Source organism: Leptodactylus fuscus, chromosome 1 (assembly GCF_031893055.1).
Source record: "Leptodactylus fuscus isolate aLepFus1 chromosome 1, aLepFus1.hap2, whole genome shotgun sequence".
Classification (NCBI taxonomy): domain Eukaryota; kingdom Metazoa; phylum Chordata; class Amphibia; order Anura; family Leptodactylidae; genus Leptodactylus; species Leptodactylus fuscus.
Genome location: NC_134265.1, coordinates 241,255,567 through 241,269,340, shown reverse-complemented (window position 1 = coordinate 241,269,340; position 13,774 = coordinate 241,255,567). Strand labels below are relative to the sequence as shown.

Here is a 13,774-nt window from a genome sequence, read left to right as displayed (position 1 = left end):
CTGAGCTGCAAACAGCGGTTCAGAGCTTTACAGAAGGCACCTGGGAATAAGAAACCTTAAAAGGCATCTTATTGACTTCTATGAGAAATTGTTGCTAGCATGCTTGTATAGTCAGCAATAGGTTGCAGTCGGCCAAAAAAAAAAAAAAAGTTAGTGTCTCCAAAATAAAGCGATTATTTAAAATATTATACAATTATCTATTTTGTGTAATTAAATAGATGCTGTTTGTTGTATATTTACTGTCTTAGGGACTCCATCACTAGTTTTATTTATACTGCATTAGAGAAGCTTGACTGCATCTGTGTCTATGGCTGGCCGCCATTTCTGAAGGAGCTGGACGGTGGAAAAAGAGTCTGTTGTTTGGCCTGTTGATTCCAAGTGACAAGTGCAGGGAGGGAGAGATGATCTGCCCACATCTACTATCAAGGTTGGATCCTGTGTTCTCTGCCTTCAGCTTTCTAAAAGAAGTGCAACCTTTCTTTTCTATTTAACCCTCTGATGCACCAGGAGTGTCAATCTATTATAAGGGTTCAATTGCCAGTGTGAAAAACAGAATTTTAAAATACATGCTTATTCAGTGTTCTTTCATTTTTTGAAACAAAAGAAAGGAAGAAAATACATGAAACACAGAACCTTCAAAGAACACAAGCAAATATGTCAACTATATTAACAGCATTGATTGCTTGGGAACGGTAAGAGCTAGAGAAAACTTTGCCAGAATCAGTGAAGCTGTGACTATTAAGAGATGCTAAGAACTAAAGTGGGTGGAGGTGGTGAAAAGTTCTTTTTAAGCGATGGGTCTTTTTATGACAAGATTCACTTGTAAGGAAACATGTTACACTGATCATGGTGTCTCATTTACTAGTACAATGTTACAGAGCAGGCAGAGCTGAGCAGATCGATGTATAGTTTTGTTGGATAAAATTCAGTATAGTTTAGGCCAGGGGTCAGCAACCTTCGGCACTCCAGCTGCCGTGAAACTACAACTCCCAACATGCTCCATTCACTTGCATGGGAGTTCCAAGCACAATAAAGCAAGTATTCATGCTGGGAGTTGTAGTTTTACAACAGCTGGAGCGCCAAAGGTTGCCTACCTCAGGTTTAGGCTTTGGAGCCTAGTGAATGGCGTTTATCTACGACAGACTGCCATTAGGGGCTAGCAATCAAGGAGAAACTGCCCAGTAAACCCAGAAAGAGCAGGATTTAATGAATAAAATAAGTCTTTTAGCTCCACCGGTCACTTAACATGCCTCATACAGACTGCTCATCATCAAGAAAACATAATAGTAGGTTCTGAGCACTGCAGATACTTTATTAACTAAATATTTATTAAATAGATAAAATTTTGGTATTGTGGTGATGGCAGTAAATAGTGCCATTAGAAAGTGTAATTTGTCCCGAGAAAAAAATATAAGCTATCATACAACTTTATGAATGAAAATAAATAAATAAATTGGAACGAAGTACAAGACGGAAAAACAAAACTGAAAAATTTTATCGTTCTGACTTGGTTAATTTTAAGCAATAATTCTAGACCTACCGCTTGGCCATACACTGCTTCTTGAGGCTTTCCACTGGCATCTAATCCACCATGCACGTAGGAAGAGTTCCTTCCATAAAACCTGTGTAAATTATGCAAAAAAAACAAATAGTTTTATTTTCTTTCAATATAAGCCTATTCCTTTCTATCTGAAAATGTAAGGGTTCCTTCCCTTCATTTGGGTCATGCAATGTTTTTCTGACTTGCTAGTAATTATATAACCCTGTCTTTGCAAGGGTCACCCTGGAATTTCCTGAAACTTCACAGACTGTATGGAACAACCTCTTCATGGGGGTACACAAGCTCTTATTTCCATTTACAGCACATCACATATGAAACAGTCATTATAAATGAGCTAGACTTTTGCTCTAAGCAATTTTACTGTATATGTAACGCTGTCCTCAAAACTGGTGACTGGTTACAGTTGAGCAATTAATGTCAAAGTAATCTAAACCAAAACTCAGCTCAATTAATCAACATGAACTTCCTCTTATAGATTGTTTCAATTATTTTGAATCCATGCCTTCCAGTATCACACTGCCACTAAATGCATCCTGTCCAGAAACAAGGGGAACGGTGAAAAAAAAAATGCAGGATTTCACAGAAAGGATCTAAAATAAAATATATTCCAAAATGTATTAGCGATACAAATAATGCCAGAAATCAAAAGTTGTCTAAAAGTTTAGTTACATCAAGGTCCTGTCATTCTACAATTATATGTTTCATCACAACCAGCATAAAGTCTGGCCTATAATGCAACATAATAATCTGAGACGTTATACCTGTGTAAAAAGTCTGGTGCTTTATTCAGAAGAGTGTAGTATTGTCTCACGAACTCCCGCCCTACAAGCAGGGGACTTGGCTTCTCCATCACCATTTCTTTGGTACTGGAAAGGATGTACTGCACAGAATAAAACCAGAGACATAGTAAGAAAATTCATAGAAGTGTAATAACACAGATAATGTAATAGTTTTAATTCAGCTTAAACTGGAGTGTTTAAGTAAAATTGTCAATATCAATAATCAGCAATCCTTAAAGTTAATTTACTAAACATTACCAACTACACCAGGTATTTGTTCTAGAGGTTTTCAGAACCGCAGTGAATTAGAATAGTAATAAGGAATACCTCTCTTACGGACTTCCTCTCAGAAGTCTCAGTAAGCTGGATACTTCATAACCTGAAATGGAAGCTCATAGAAAGCAGAGCACACATAGCAAATAGAAAAGTCAGCTATGGTCATCAGGTCTTTAGCTCACAAAGGATTGCTTAGGCTATATACAACTAAATCCTGAAAAGGACTAGCTATGGATAGGTTTGCAGTCTGGGAACGAAGAACATTCACCTATAATACAAAAATAACAGTGCATATTAAAAAAGAAACTGTGCCAATTTCATTTAGTAAAAGGAGTTTATTTTTTTTGAATGTTCGGCCAATCCTTGAGAGCTCAAAAAATCTGATCAGTAGTGTCAGCCCCCAACCACCAAAATAATCAGCAACGTGTAGGTGCAGATGGTCTGTGTACTGTACAGTGTACAGAGCCAGAAGTAGTTGACTCCATGCCCTGTATGACAACGGGGCGCCAGTGCATGCCCTGTATGACGACGGGGCGCCAGTGCTGCAGCTAAGCTCCCATTGAAGTCAATGGGAACCGAGTTGAAGTACACATGATATTGCTGTTAGTTACAAAGATGAACACTTTTTTTTTTTTAATTTATTTGTGGGATCATCCCCTAAAAGCGGTATTCCAACCTACATTTGACATCTATTCTAACTAAACAGAGGCCCGCCAATTCCACATTTATCCCACATCTGTTGGATAGGTAAACATTTTAAGATAACCCCCTTCCCCATAAAAATCCTTTAGTACCTTATGGGGTAAGAAAGGGATGACATAGAAGGTAGCTTCCTGTTAAGGACCACCTCCACAAACTAGAAAACAGACTCTTTAAGGATAGCCCCTAGGAGGAAAGTGGATTTGGATCTCTGCAGAAGATATTTGCTACTTTTGATGCAGAGAAGAGGATTTGGAAAGAAAGGGGCATCTCTGAAAGCAAGAGGAGGCGAAATGCTGACTATGACTCTGCTGTGCTCAGAGCACAGGGTGAAGCCCCCTCTGCCTCAAGCAAAGGATGTGCATATCAGAAAAATTAGTTTTATTTAAAAACTATTTACAGGAAAAGAAAAAAAGGTAGGACTGGAATAGCCTTTCTAAAGACTATTCCAACATATGCTTAGTGAGAAATGTTTTATTCCAATGACAGACTCCCTTTTTCCATTGCTATTGTGTCGGGGGGGGGGGGGGGGGGGGGGGTTGGTGACCATTTTTTGTTATATACGTTATTACCCTATTTAAAGTACTTGTCACTATAAAACAGGCTGTAACATTCTCCCTAGCAACTCTCTAACGGATCTGTTGCTAGGGATAGTCCGTACACAGTTATTGTGAATATGCAGAGCTGAAGCATTTATCAATGTGGGGGATGGCTTAAATGGCTGTATGTTTGGTTTTATACCACCTACAAAAATAGTTGTTATGGTGAGAAAGCACATAAAATCGAATTTCCGACTGTGGTTTTTAATTAGTGATATTTTATTTTACAGCTAGTACTTCACTATTGTTACCATATGAAAACTGAGAAACTCTGCTTTCCTATGATAATAGAACCATGTTGAACCTTCAATAGTCTGAAAATGTAAATATGGTTATGTTCATGAGAAAACTCATTTAAGCTAGCCATATGTGTTCAGATACAATGAGCAAAAGACAGAAATTCACAGAGAATGTGCTTGATGAACGTTCATGTTACTCAAGGACCCTGGGGCCTACGGGTCCTAAAAATGATGGTTCTTGATAAAACACACCAACAATGACCTGATAAATAGTAACCTGTTCATATAATAAACAGCGTGTGACTACTGGTAGCACATTGCTTCGTGTAAATAGGACAATATACTGCAAGAATCATAACCAGGATGGAGAGGAAAGATTTATTCATCTCATTCAGTACTGCTGATAGCTGCAAACTACAGGACAATGACAGAGAGGAACATCACTGATACCAGGTCAGCCCGTCCCGACTATAACCCTACTATAATACCAGGTCGGCCCGTCCCGACTATAACCCTACTATAATACCAGGTCGGCCCGTCCCGACTATAACCCTACTATAATACCAGGTCGGCCCGTCCCAACTATAACCCTACTATAATACCAGGTCAGCCCGTCCCAACTATAACCCTACTATAATACCAGGTCGGCCCGTCCCAACTATAACCCTACTATAATACCAGGTCGGCCCGTCCCAACTATAACCCTACTATAATACCAGGTCGGCCCGTCCCGACTATAACCCTACTATAATACCAGGTCAGCCCGTCCCAACTATAACCCTACTATAATACCAGGTCGGCCCGTCCCGACTATAACCCTACTATAATACCAGGTCGGCCCGTCCCGACTATAACCCTACTATAATACCAGGTCGGCCCGTCCCGACTATAACCCTACTATAATACCAGGTCAGCCCGTCCCAACTATAACCCTACTATAATACCGGTCAGCCCGTCCCAACTATAACCCTACTATAATACAAGGTCGGCCCGTCCAGACTATAACCCTACTATAATACCAGGTCAGCCCGTCCCAACTATAACCCTACTATAATACCGGTCAGCCCGTCCCAACTATAACCCTACTATAATACCAGGTCGGCCCATCCCAACTATAACCCTACTATAATACCGGTCAGCCCGTCCCGACTATAACCCTACTATAATACCAGGTCAGCCCGTCCCAACTATAACCCTACTATAATGCCAGGTCGGCCCGTCCCAACTATAACCCTACTATAATACGAGGTCGGCCCGTCCCAACTATAACCCTACTATAATACCAGGTCGGTCCGTCCCAACTATAACCCTACTATAATACCAGGTCGGTCCGTCCCAACTATAATTCCAGGTCGGTCCGTCCCAACTATAATTCCAGGTCGGCCCGTCCCAACTATAACCCTACTATAATACCAGGTCGGCCCGTCCCAACTATAACCCTACTATAATACGAGGTCGGCCCGTCCCAACTATAACCCTACTATAATACCAGGTCGGCCCGTCCCGACTATAACCCTACTATAATGCCAGGTTGGCCCGTCCCGACTATAACCCTACTATAATGCCAGGTTGGCCCGTCCCGACTATAACCCTACTATAATGCCAGGTCAGCCTGTCCCAACTATAACCCTAACTATACACAGTCATTAGAAAATATATGTTCATGGCAAGGCTTATAAATAAATACTATATAGTTAGCGCTGGGCCAGAGCTCCAGCAGAGACCTCCATTCAGGTCCTCAGTGTTCTTGGCCCGCTCTCCATACGGATTGGCTGGCGTGCTCCTCCGCAACACAAGGTAAACAAAGATCAGGGAACCAAACAGATAACTATGGATAGGATTTGGTAGGTTTTGCACTAAAAATATGAACTAGAAAACCCCCTTTAAAATAAAAGAGATTAGATATTTTAATCCAATGAGGCTTTCAGGACACTTGTAATGTACAGACTGCTTGTTTTTCGCTCCAGTATAGCCTGTCAGACGTTACCCACCTTTTCCCAGTGACATCAATTGGGAAAGCTGGGTGACAGTCCAGGTGAGAGATAATGGCAGAAGCAGTCACTCAGCTTTCCCTACCACACACAGTGGCTGTATACAGAGGTGTTCTTAAAGGGATTGCTCCGTACTTCATGGACGTAGGCCAGTAATAAACCATGTGACAGGCCCGCTAGATGCCTCCATGTTATGAAGAAGTCAAGTCCCTCCTTCAGAATTACCTGAGGAGTCGCCACATGAATGATAACCTTCACTGCCGTTAGGGGACAGAAGACCTAGCCTGAGGTTACCTGCAGCGCATTCCTATTGCTGGGTGACGTAGTCGCCGACCACATAATAGAATCATCAGGCACGCACCGGTCACACACAATGGCCGCGTCATGGAGAGTCACCCAGTGTCGCACTTACCTCAACCAGAGCCGGTGAGACGGCCGCTATGCCTAGACACAGGAGGAGCCCCGGGCCCCGTCTAATGGTAGAGACACGTTGTTATTGTTGTGCTCCCCCTCCGTCCTCGGGCGTCAGCTGCAGGGCGGAGAATATGGTGCCGTGACTGTGACGTCACCAGAGTGACGAAGCGCTCGGTCAATTACGCGGCCTCGGTGAGATCAGAACCCAGCAGCCTTCGCGCGTGTGCGTGCCTCACAGGCGCACGGTAACGAAGGATGCCACGCCCCTTCCTGACTTCACTGCGCATCAGGGCGGGGCTAGTTTGTCCAACAGGACGCTGCCTCGGCTTTTTTTCGATGTTAAACTTTATTGACTACAACTACTGTACAACAAAGGAGAGAATTAAAATGGATAGTGATAAAATAAATATTACATGAGAATTATTGCCAATTCTGTTCATATCCCTTACATCTTTGACATTTCCTTCCAGTACATTCTTGTCACCATCTGCAGTCTTTGTAATCATGCTCTGTATATGCAAATTCGTGGTTAGGGGAGAGATGGCTCCATTGTGACTGCTGAGTAAGGGGCTGTAAGCAGGGGCCCAACTAGGAAAAAAGGGCCCCATAGCAAGCTTTTGAATGGTGCTCCCACACAGTATAACATACAGAGCCCCTTATAGGCCCCCATTTAACTTCTTTGTTGCCATACAGAATACCATCCCCATTACAGGCCTCCATACCGCATGTACCCATGTTTACAGGCCACCTAAAGTAAGTGCCTATAAGTGCAGCGCATACTCCATCAAGTGCTGACTGTGGCTGGTGCAGGTTTGTTTTTTTTTAAATAGGCCATTAGCTGGCAGAGTAACTCGGGCCATATTTACTTACCAAATGCCCGTTCCTGCTCACAGTTGCCTCCACTTCTCATTCAGTGTCAGCAACATGATATGTGACGCACAGGGCCCCCTGGAGGGCTGAAGGGTAAATGAAGGTGGTAGTGGGCAGGAGTGGGGATCGGTAAGTAGGGCGGTGGCAAGAGTATTTGTTAGGTGATCCTAAGGAGAGTTGTCATGCAAGGTTCGATTATTATACTCCAGGGTCTCTTCAGATTCCGGAGTATAATGATCAGAGGACCAGGGGAGGTAACCAAACTCTCCCAGGTTCGACACGACTCCCTGCTGTCTTCAGCCTGCTTCAGTGACGTCACAAATGTCAGACCTCAATGACTAAAATGTGGTCTGTGGCGTATCTGTAGTTTTTAAACCACGAAGTAGTAAAGTTAAAAAGTCCTCCATGCAGAGACTTCAAAGCAGATGTGAACTTAACCTTTAGAGTACATTCACACGGCGGAAAATGGTGAGGAATTTTCCACGTGGAAAAGTCTCCCATTGATTTCAATGAGTTCTGCTAGCTTTTTTCCACTAGCAGAATTTTCCACTAGAAAAAATTCCATACCAAATTCCTCCGTGTGAATGGACCCTTACGCTGGGTTCACACCAGCGTTCGATGTCTGTTTTCAGGTTTCCGTCTTCTGCATGCTGATACTTAGGTATCCACAGTTGAGACATACCCTGCGTTTCCCCAAAAGTGGTTATAAAAACAACTAGGACTAAATTAGGTCTAGGTTCCAAGGGTCAACCCAAATTAGCCTTGGTGAATAGGGCCATAGAACTGAGGAAGAGGTGAAGATCATGTGCCACCTGCTACTGTAAGTGAAATTGTGCCTCCATTCTACTTCTTGAGTGCTTGAGTACTTCTTGAGTTCAATCCCTTGCGCACAGCTAATGGTAAAATTTAAAAAAATAAGGCTTTTAGTGTTTTTTTTATTATTAAAAGTTTATAAATGTACATATATTTATTAGAAACACAGCTATAAAAAGGTCTAATATTATTGTATGGGGTCTAAAGATATGTTACTGTGCCCTTCATAAAGTCCATGCCCCTTGAAAAGGCCACTTCCACTTTTGCTGCAACCTATTTGCAGATCATCCTGTGAAGGGCTGTCCCAGATTGATGTCTATGTTATCCCCATTTTTGAATCAAATGGCATTGATTAGAACACAGTTTGAAATAATCCTGCTAATATTATAAATCCTGCTAATATTAATATTATAAATGTGAAAGTTTGTGTGTTTGTTCCTCAATCAAAAAACCGCATTTGAATGAAGTTCGGCACATATATAGATTGTAACCTCGATTAAAATACACTTGAAACAATAAAACACAGCCCTATGATAACCGTGGTTACTTATCCTTATGAGAAATTCATTCTCAACAGTCAAACACATATAGAGAAAAAATGATTTTTAGGCACTTACACACCCATAGCGTCTTTGAGGAACCGCACGTAACATCCTTTGTTCCTTCAGCCTGGAACATAAGTATATAGCAAAACAAGATGAACGGAGTCCAGCGAGATCCTCTTGAAGTTAAAAAAGCACTGACTTTATTTCAAATGAGTAAAATTATCCACAACATATGTACAAAAAGGTACACGGACATGAACGAGGGTCAGAGAGAAAAATGATCAATCATAGTTGCACCTAGCTGACGCGTTTCGAAACTATAAGTTTCTTAGTCATAGCATGGTATAACCAGAAGAACTCTCTTGAGTGTATATATAAGGGAGGAGTAACAAAGAACACAGCTGAAAATGGAAACCGACAAATTGCAGTGAGATCAAAGACGTCGTATAAAGACTCCTCCCCCACATACATACACCCATAAATAGCAAACAAATACAAATAAAACAATTAAAAACATGACAAACAAAACCGATTGATTGATCCTGATGTGAAAATAGATGCTTGATTGAACAAGAAATATAATAATGTGATACAATATACAAGAAGTGACCAAATGTGCAAATATAAATTTATAAACCAAATACGAAAGGTTACATTTAAACTGATAAATGAGTCTGCACTTATATCTTGCATATATGGGTATATGAGAAATGTTAGAAATAATATTAAAACTCAAAAATAAATCTACGCCTATGTTTATATGAAACAAGTTAAAAATGTTGACACCTATAATGAAACAGCACTTCCATAGAGAAACGCAATAACTGATCAAAAAACATGTGTGTATATATACAAACACAATACATGCGTTAAAATGGCCTACAAGATGTACTTTATGAATATAAGAAAGATGAAAAATACAAAAGAGGTATGCCAGAGAAGAAAAATAGAACCTACCTCACTTGAATCACACCATACTCCCTAGAAATAAAATATCAAATCCCGAGATGTGTTGCCAGGATGAAAAACACAAAAGGACTGTGCCAAAGCAAAAAATGGAGCCTATCTCACTTCAATCGCGCCATGCTTCATAAGAAGAAAATAACAAGTCCCGAGATAAATCACCAGGATGAAAGTTATGGTAACTGTAGCGGAAAACGGCAAGACCAGGTAAGATTCAAAGCGCATGCGTGCTCACGCACCCCCGTAACAGACAGGGATGCCCACGCACACAGCGTGCCAGTGCTAAAGATGGAATAATAACGAGGAGATCTAATAGTGCGCCTGCGTGTACATACTACGAAAGAGAAAGAGACATGACCAACCAATCTAATAGCACGCATGCGTGCCCTAACTCCAAATAGAGATACTATGTAGCGAAACAATCCCAGACAAGGATAATTGAAAAATGATGCCAGAATGATTTTTTTTCAACTAAAGGATACTAACTTAAATTGAACATTAATAAATGTATGAGAGATCATTTCGTCTGTTCATACCTCTGGGTGATCTGGTATTTAATTTTAATATCCACTTAGCCTCCAATTTTTTCAAATTATAGTCACGATCCCCTCCACGGGCCAATTTTTTACATTGGTCAATAGCTTTGAATGAAAAAAAGCTGGTGTCCCTATCATGAAACTGTATAAAATGGTGCGAAACACCCGTGGTTTTAGTACAGTTAGTGCTGGTAATGCTATACAGATGTTCCACTATCCTAACTATTAGGGGGCGACTTATACAGCCTACATAATCAAGATTGCACTTCGTGCAGGTAACTACATAGATGACATATGTACTTGAACAGTTCAAGAATTGTCTGATGGAAAAGGTTTGTATTCTCATAGAGTCTTTAAATTCAATAGTTTTTATGGCATATTTACATACGTTACAGCGGTTGGAACCGCACTTAAAGAACCCACTAAGTTGTTTATCTTTTGTGATGAATTCAAAAACGAGTGGGAGATCATCCTCACTGAGTGTTCATTGAATCTTATGAAGCTGATTATCAAATATGAGGATGAAAAATTAAACACGTTGAAAGTGGATATCAAATCCATGAAAGATGAGCTGGCCAGATTCCAACAGGATAAAGATTTTGAAGCCCAATACCAGAAAAGTCAGAGTGATATTAAAAACTTGGAAAACAAAATTACTGAAATGAAGAGATCTAAATTCAAACGGGACTCTGATGATTATAAAAATGATTTAGTATATTTGTGGCCGGATGATCGAAAGTCACAATCATCTTTTTCTTCTACCCCGCGTTCCATTTTGAAAGGGGGAAAAAAATTCTTTAAACGCAAGAGCAATGTCCAAAAAGTGTCCTTTAGCTCTTCGGAACAGGAGTCTGAATATTCGGATGGGGAGTCCAAGTCTGAGACTCTAAACACATCGGTGGCTTCTACCTCATCTTTTTTAGGAGGGAGAGACAGGAGTCAAGACAAAAATCGGAAAATAAGAAGAGTGGACACAGAGGACACAGAGCAGGTCGCAAACACAAGAAAAACCAGGCATCGTACTTATCAAAAACACAATTGTTGACCAAATCAGGGTCTGATATTGAAATCGATGCGACGTGTTCTGCTTCTATGCCCTCTAGTTCTCCCTCTGGAGTTTATATTGCGGACACTTTCCGGATTGAAAATACAACATCTGCGGACACTAGTGCTAATGTATTTTCTGCTTCAAATCAATCCTGTGACTTTTTGTCTAGAGTTAGAGGCAATGTATTAAACCTTTCCTCAGTACAGCTCAATGATCATGATATCTCTTTACTATCTAAGGGACTAGGATTAGAGATGAGCGAACAGTGTTCTATCGAACACATGTTCGATCGGATATCAGGGTGTTCGCCATGTTCGAATCGAATCGAACACCACGTGGTAAAGTGCGCCAAAATTCGATTCCCCTCCCACCTTCCCTGGCGCCTTTTTTGCACCAATAACAGCGCAGGGGAGGTGGGACAGGAACTACGACACCGGGGGCATTGAAAAAAATTGGAAAAAGTCATTGGCTGCCGAAAACAGGTGACCTCCATTTTAGACGAATAGTGGATTTCAAATCCGGGTCATATGAGAATGTGAACTTTGTGACTAAGAGACAGGGATAGCTGTACAGGCAGGGATAGCTAGGGATAACCTTTATTTAGGGGGGAATGTTATTAAAAATAACTTTTTGGGGCTCTATCGGGTGTGTAATTGTGATTTTTGTGAGATAAACTTTTTCCCATAGGGATGCATTGGCCAGCGCTGATTGGCCGAATTCCGTACTCTGGCCAATCAGTGCTGGCCAATGCATTCTATTAGCTTGATGAAGCAGAGTGTGCACAAGGGTTCAAGCGCACCCTCGGCTCTGATGTAGCAGAGCCGAGGCTGCACAAGGGTTCAAGCGCACCCTCGGCTCTGATGTAGGAGAGCCGAGGGTGCACTTGAACCCTTGTGCACCCTCAGCTCTGCTACATCAGAGCCGAGGGTGCGCTTGAACCCTTGTGCACACTCTGCTTCATCAAGCTAATAGAATGCATTGGCCAGCGCTGATTGGCCAATGTATTCTATTAGCCTTATGAAGTAGAGCTGAATGTGTGTGCTAAGCACACACATTCAGCTCTACTTCATCGGGCTAATAGAATGCATTGGCCAGCGCTGATTGGCCAGAGTACGGAACTCGACCAATCAGCGCTGGCTCTGCTGGAGGAGGCGGAGTCTAAGATCGCTCCACACCAGTCTCCATTCAGGTCCGACCTTAGACTCTGCCTCCTCCGGCAGAGCCAGCGCTGATTGGCCGAAGGCTGGCCAATGCATTCCTATGCGAATGCAGAGACTTAGCAGTGCTGAGTCAGTTTTGCTCAACTACACATCTGATGCACACTCGGCACTGCTACATCAGATGTAGCAATCTGATGTAGCAGAGCCGAGGGTGCACTAGAACCCCTGTGCAAACTCAGTTCACGCTAATAGAATGCATTGGCCAGCGCTGATTGGCCAATGCATTCTATTAGCCCGATGAAGTAGAGCTGAATGTGTGTGCTAAGCACACACATTCAGCACTGCTTCATCACGCCAATACAATGCATTAGCCAGTGCTGATTGGCCAGAGTACGGAATTCGGCCAATCAGCGCTGGCCAATGCATTCTATTAGCCCGATGAAGTAGAGCTGAATGTGTGTGCTAAGCACACACATTCAGCACTGCTTCATCACGCCAATACAATGCATTAGCCAGTGCTGATTGGCCAGAGTACGGAATTCGGCCAATCAGCGCTGGCTCTGCTGGAGGAGGCGGAGTCTAAGGTCGGACCTGAATGGAGACTGGTGTGGAGCGATCTTAGACTCCGCCTCCTCCAGCAGAGCCAGCGCTGATTGGTCGAGTTCCGTACTCTGGCCAATCAGCGCTGGCCAATGCATTCTATTAGCCCGATGAAGTAGAGCTGAATGTGTGTGCTTAGCACACACATTCAGCTCTACTTCATCAGGCTAATAGAATACATTGGCCAATCAGCGCTGGCCAATGCATTCTATTAGCTTGATGAAGCAGAGTGTGCACAAGGGTTCAAGCGCACCCTCGGCTCTGATGTAGCAGAGCTGAGGGTGCACAAGGGTTCAAGTGCACCCTCGGCTCTCCTACATCAGAGCCGAGGGTGCGCTTGAACCCTTGTGCAGCCTCGGCTCTGCTACATCAGAGCCGAGGGTGCGCTTGAACCCTTGTGCACACTCTGCTTCATCAAGCTAATAGAATGCATTGGCCAGCACTGATTGGCCAGAGTACGGAATTCGGCCAATCAGCGCTGGCTCTGCTGGAGGAGGCGGAGTCTAAGATCGCTCCACACCAGTCTCCATTCAGGTCCGACCTTAGACTCCGCCTCCTCCAGCAGAGCCAGCGCTGATTGGCCGAATTCCGTACTCTGGCCAATCAGCACTGGCTGATGCATTGTATTGGCGTGATGAAGCAGTGCTGAATGTGTGTGCTTAGCACACACATTCAGCTCTA

At 42.5% G+C, this 13,774-nt stretch overlaps 1 protein-coding gene across 1 annotated transcript in view; it reads right to left on the bottom strand.

Moving 5' to 3' along the window:
• The window catches only part of G3BP2 (G3BP stress granule assembly factor 2), a 31,967-nt gene extending 25,185 nt beyond the window's left edge, over nt 1-6,782 (bottom strand). The window contains exons 1-3 of the mRNA XM_075285236.1: nt 6,557-6,782; nt 2,323-2,441; nt 1,541-1,622 (exon numbers count right to left, since the gene is read on the bottom strand). Coding sequence (XP_075141337.1) covers nt 1,541-1,622; nt 2,323-2,417 — 177 coding nt within the window. The 5' untranslated portion in view covers nt 2,418-2,441; nt 6,557-6,782. The remainder of the gene's footprint in view (nt 1-1,540; nt 1,623-2,322; nt 2,442-6,556) is intronic.
• Nucleotides 6,783-13,774: the final 6,992 nt, after the last annotated feature.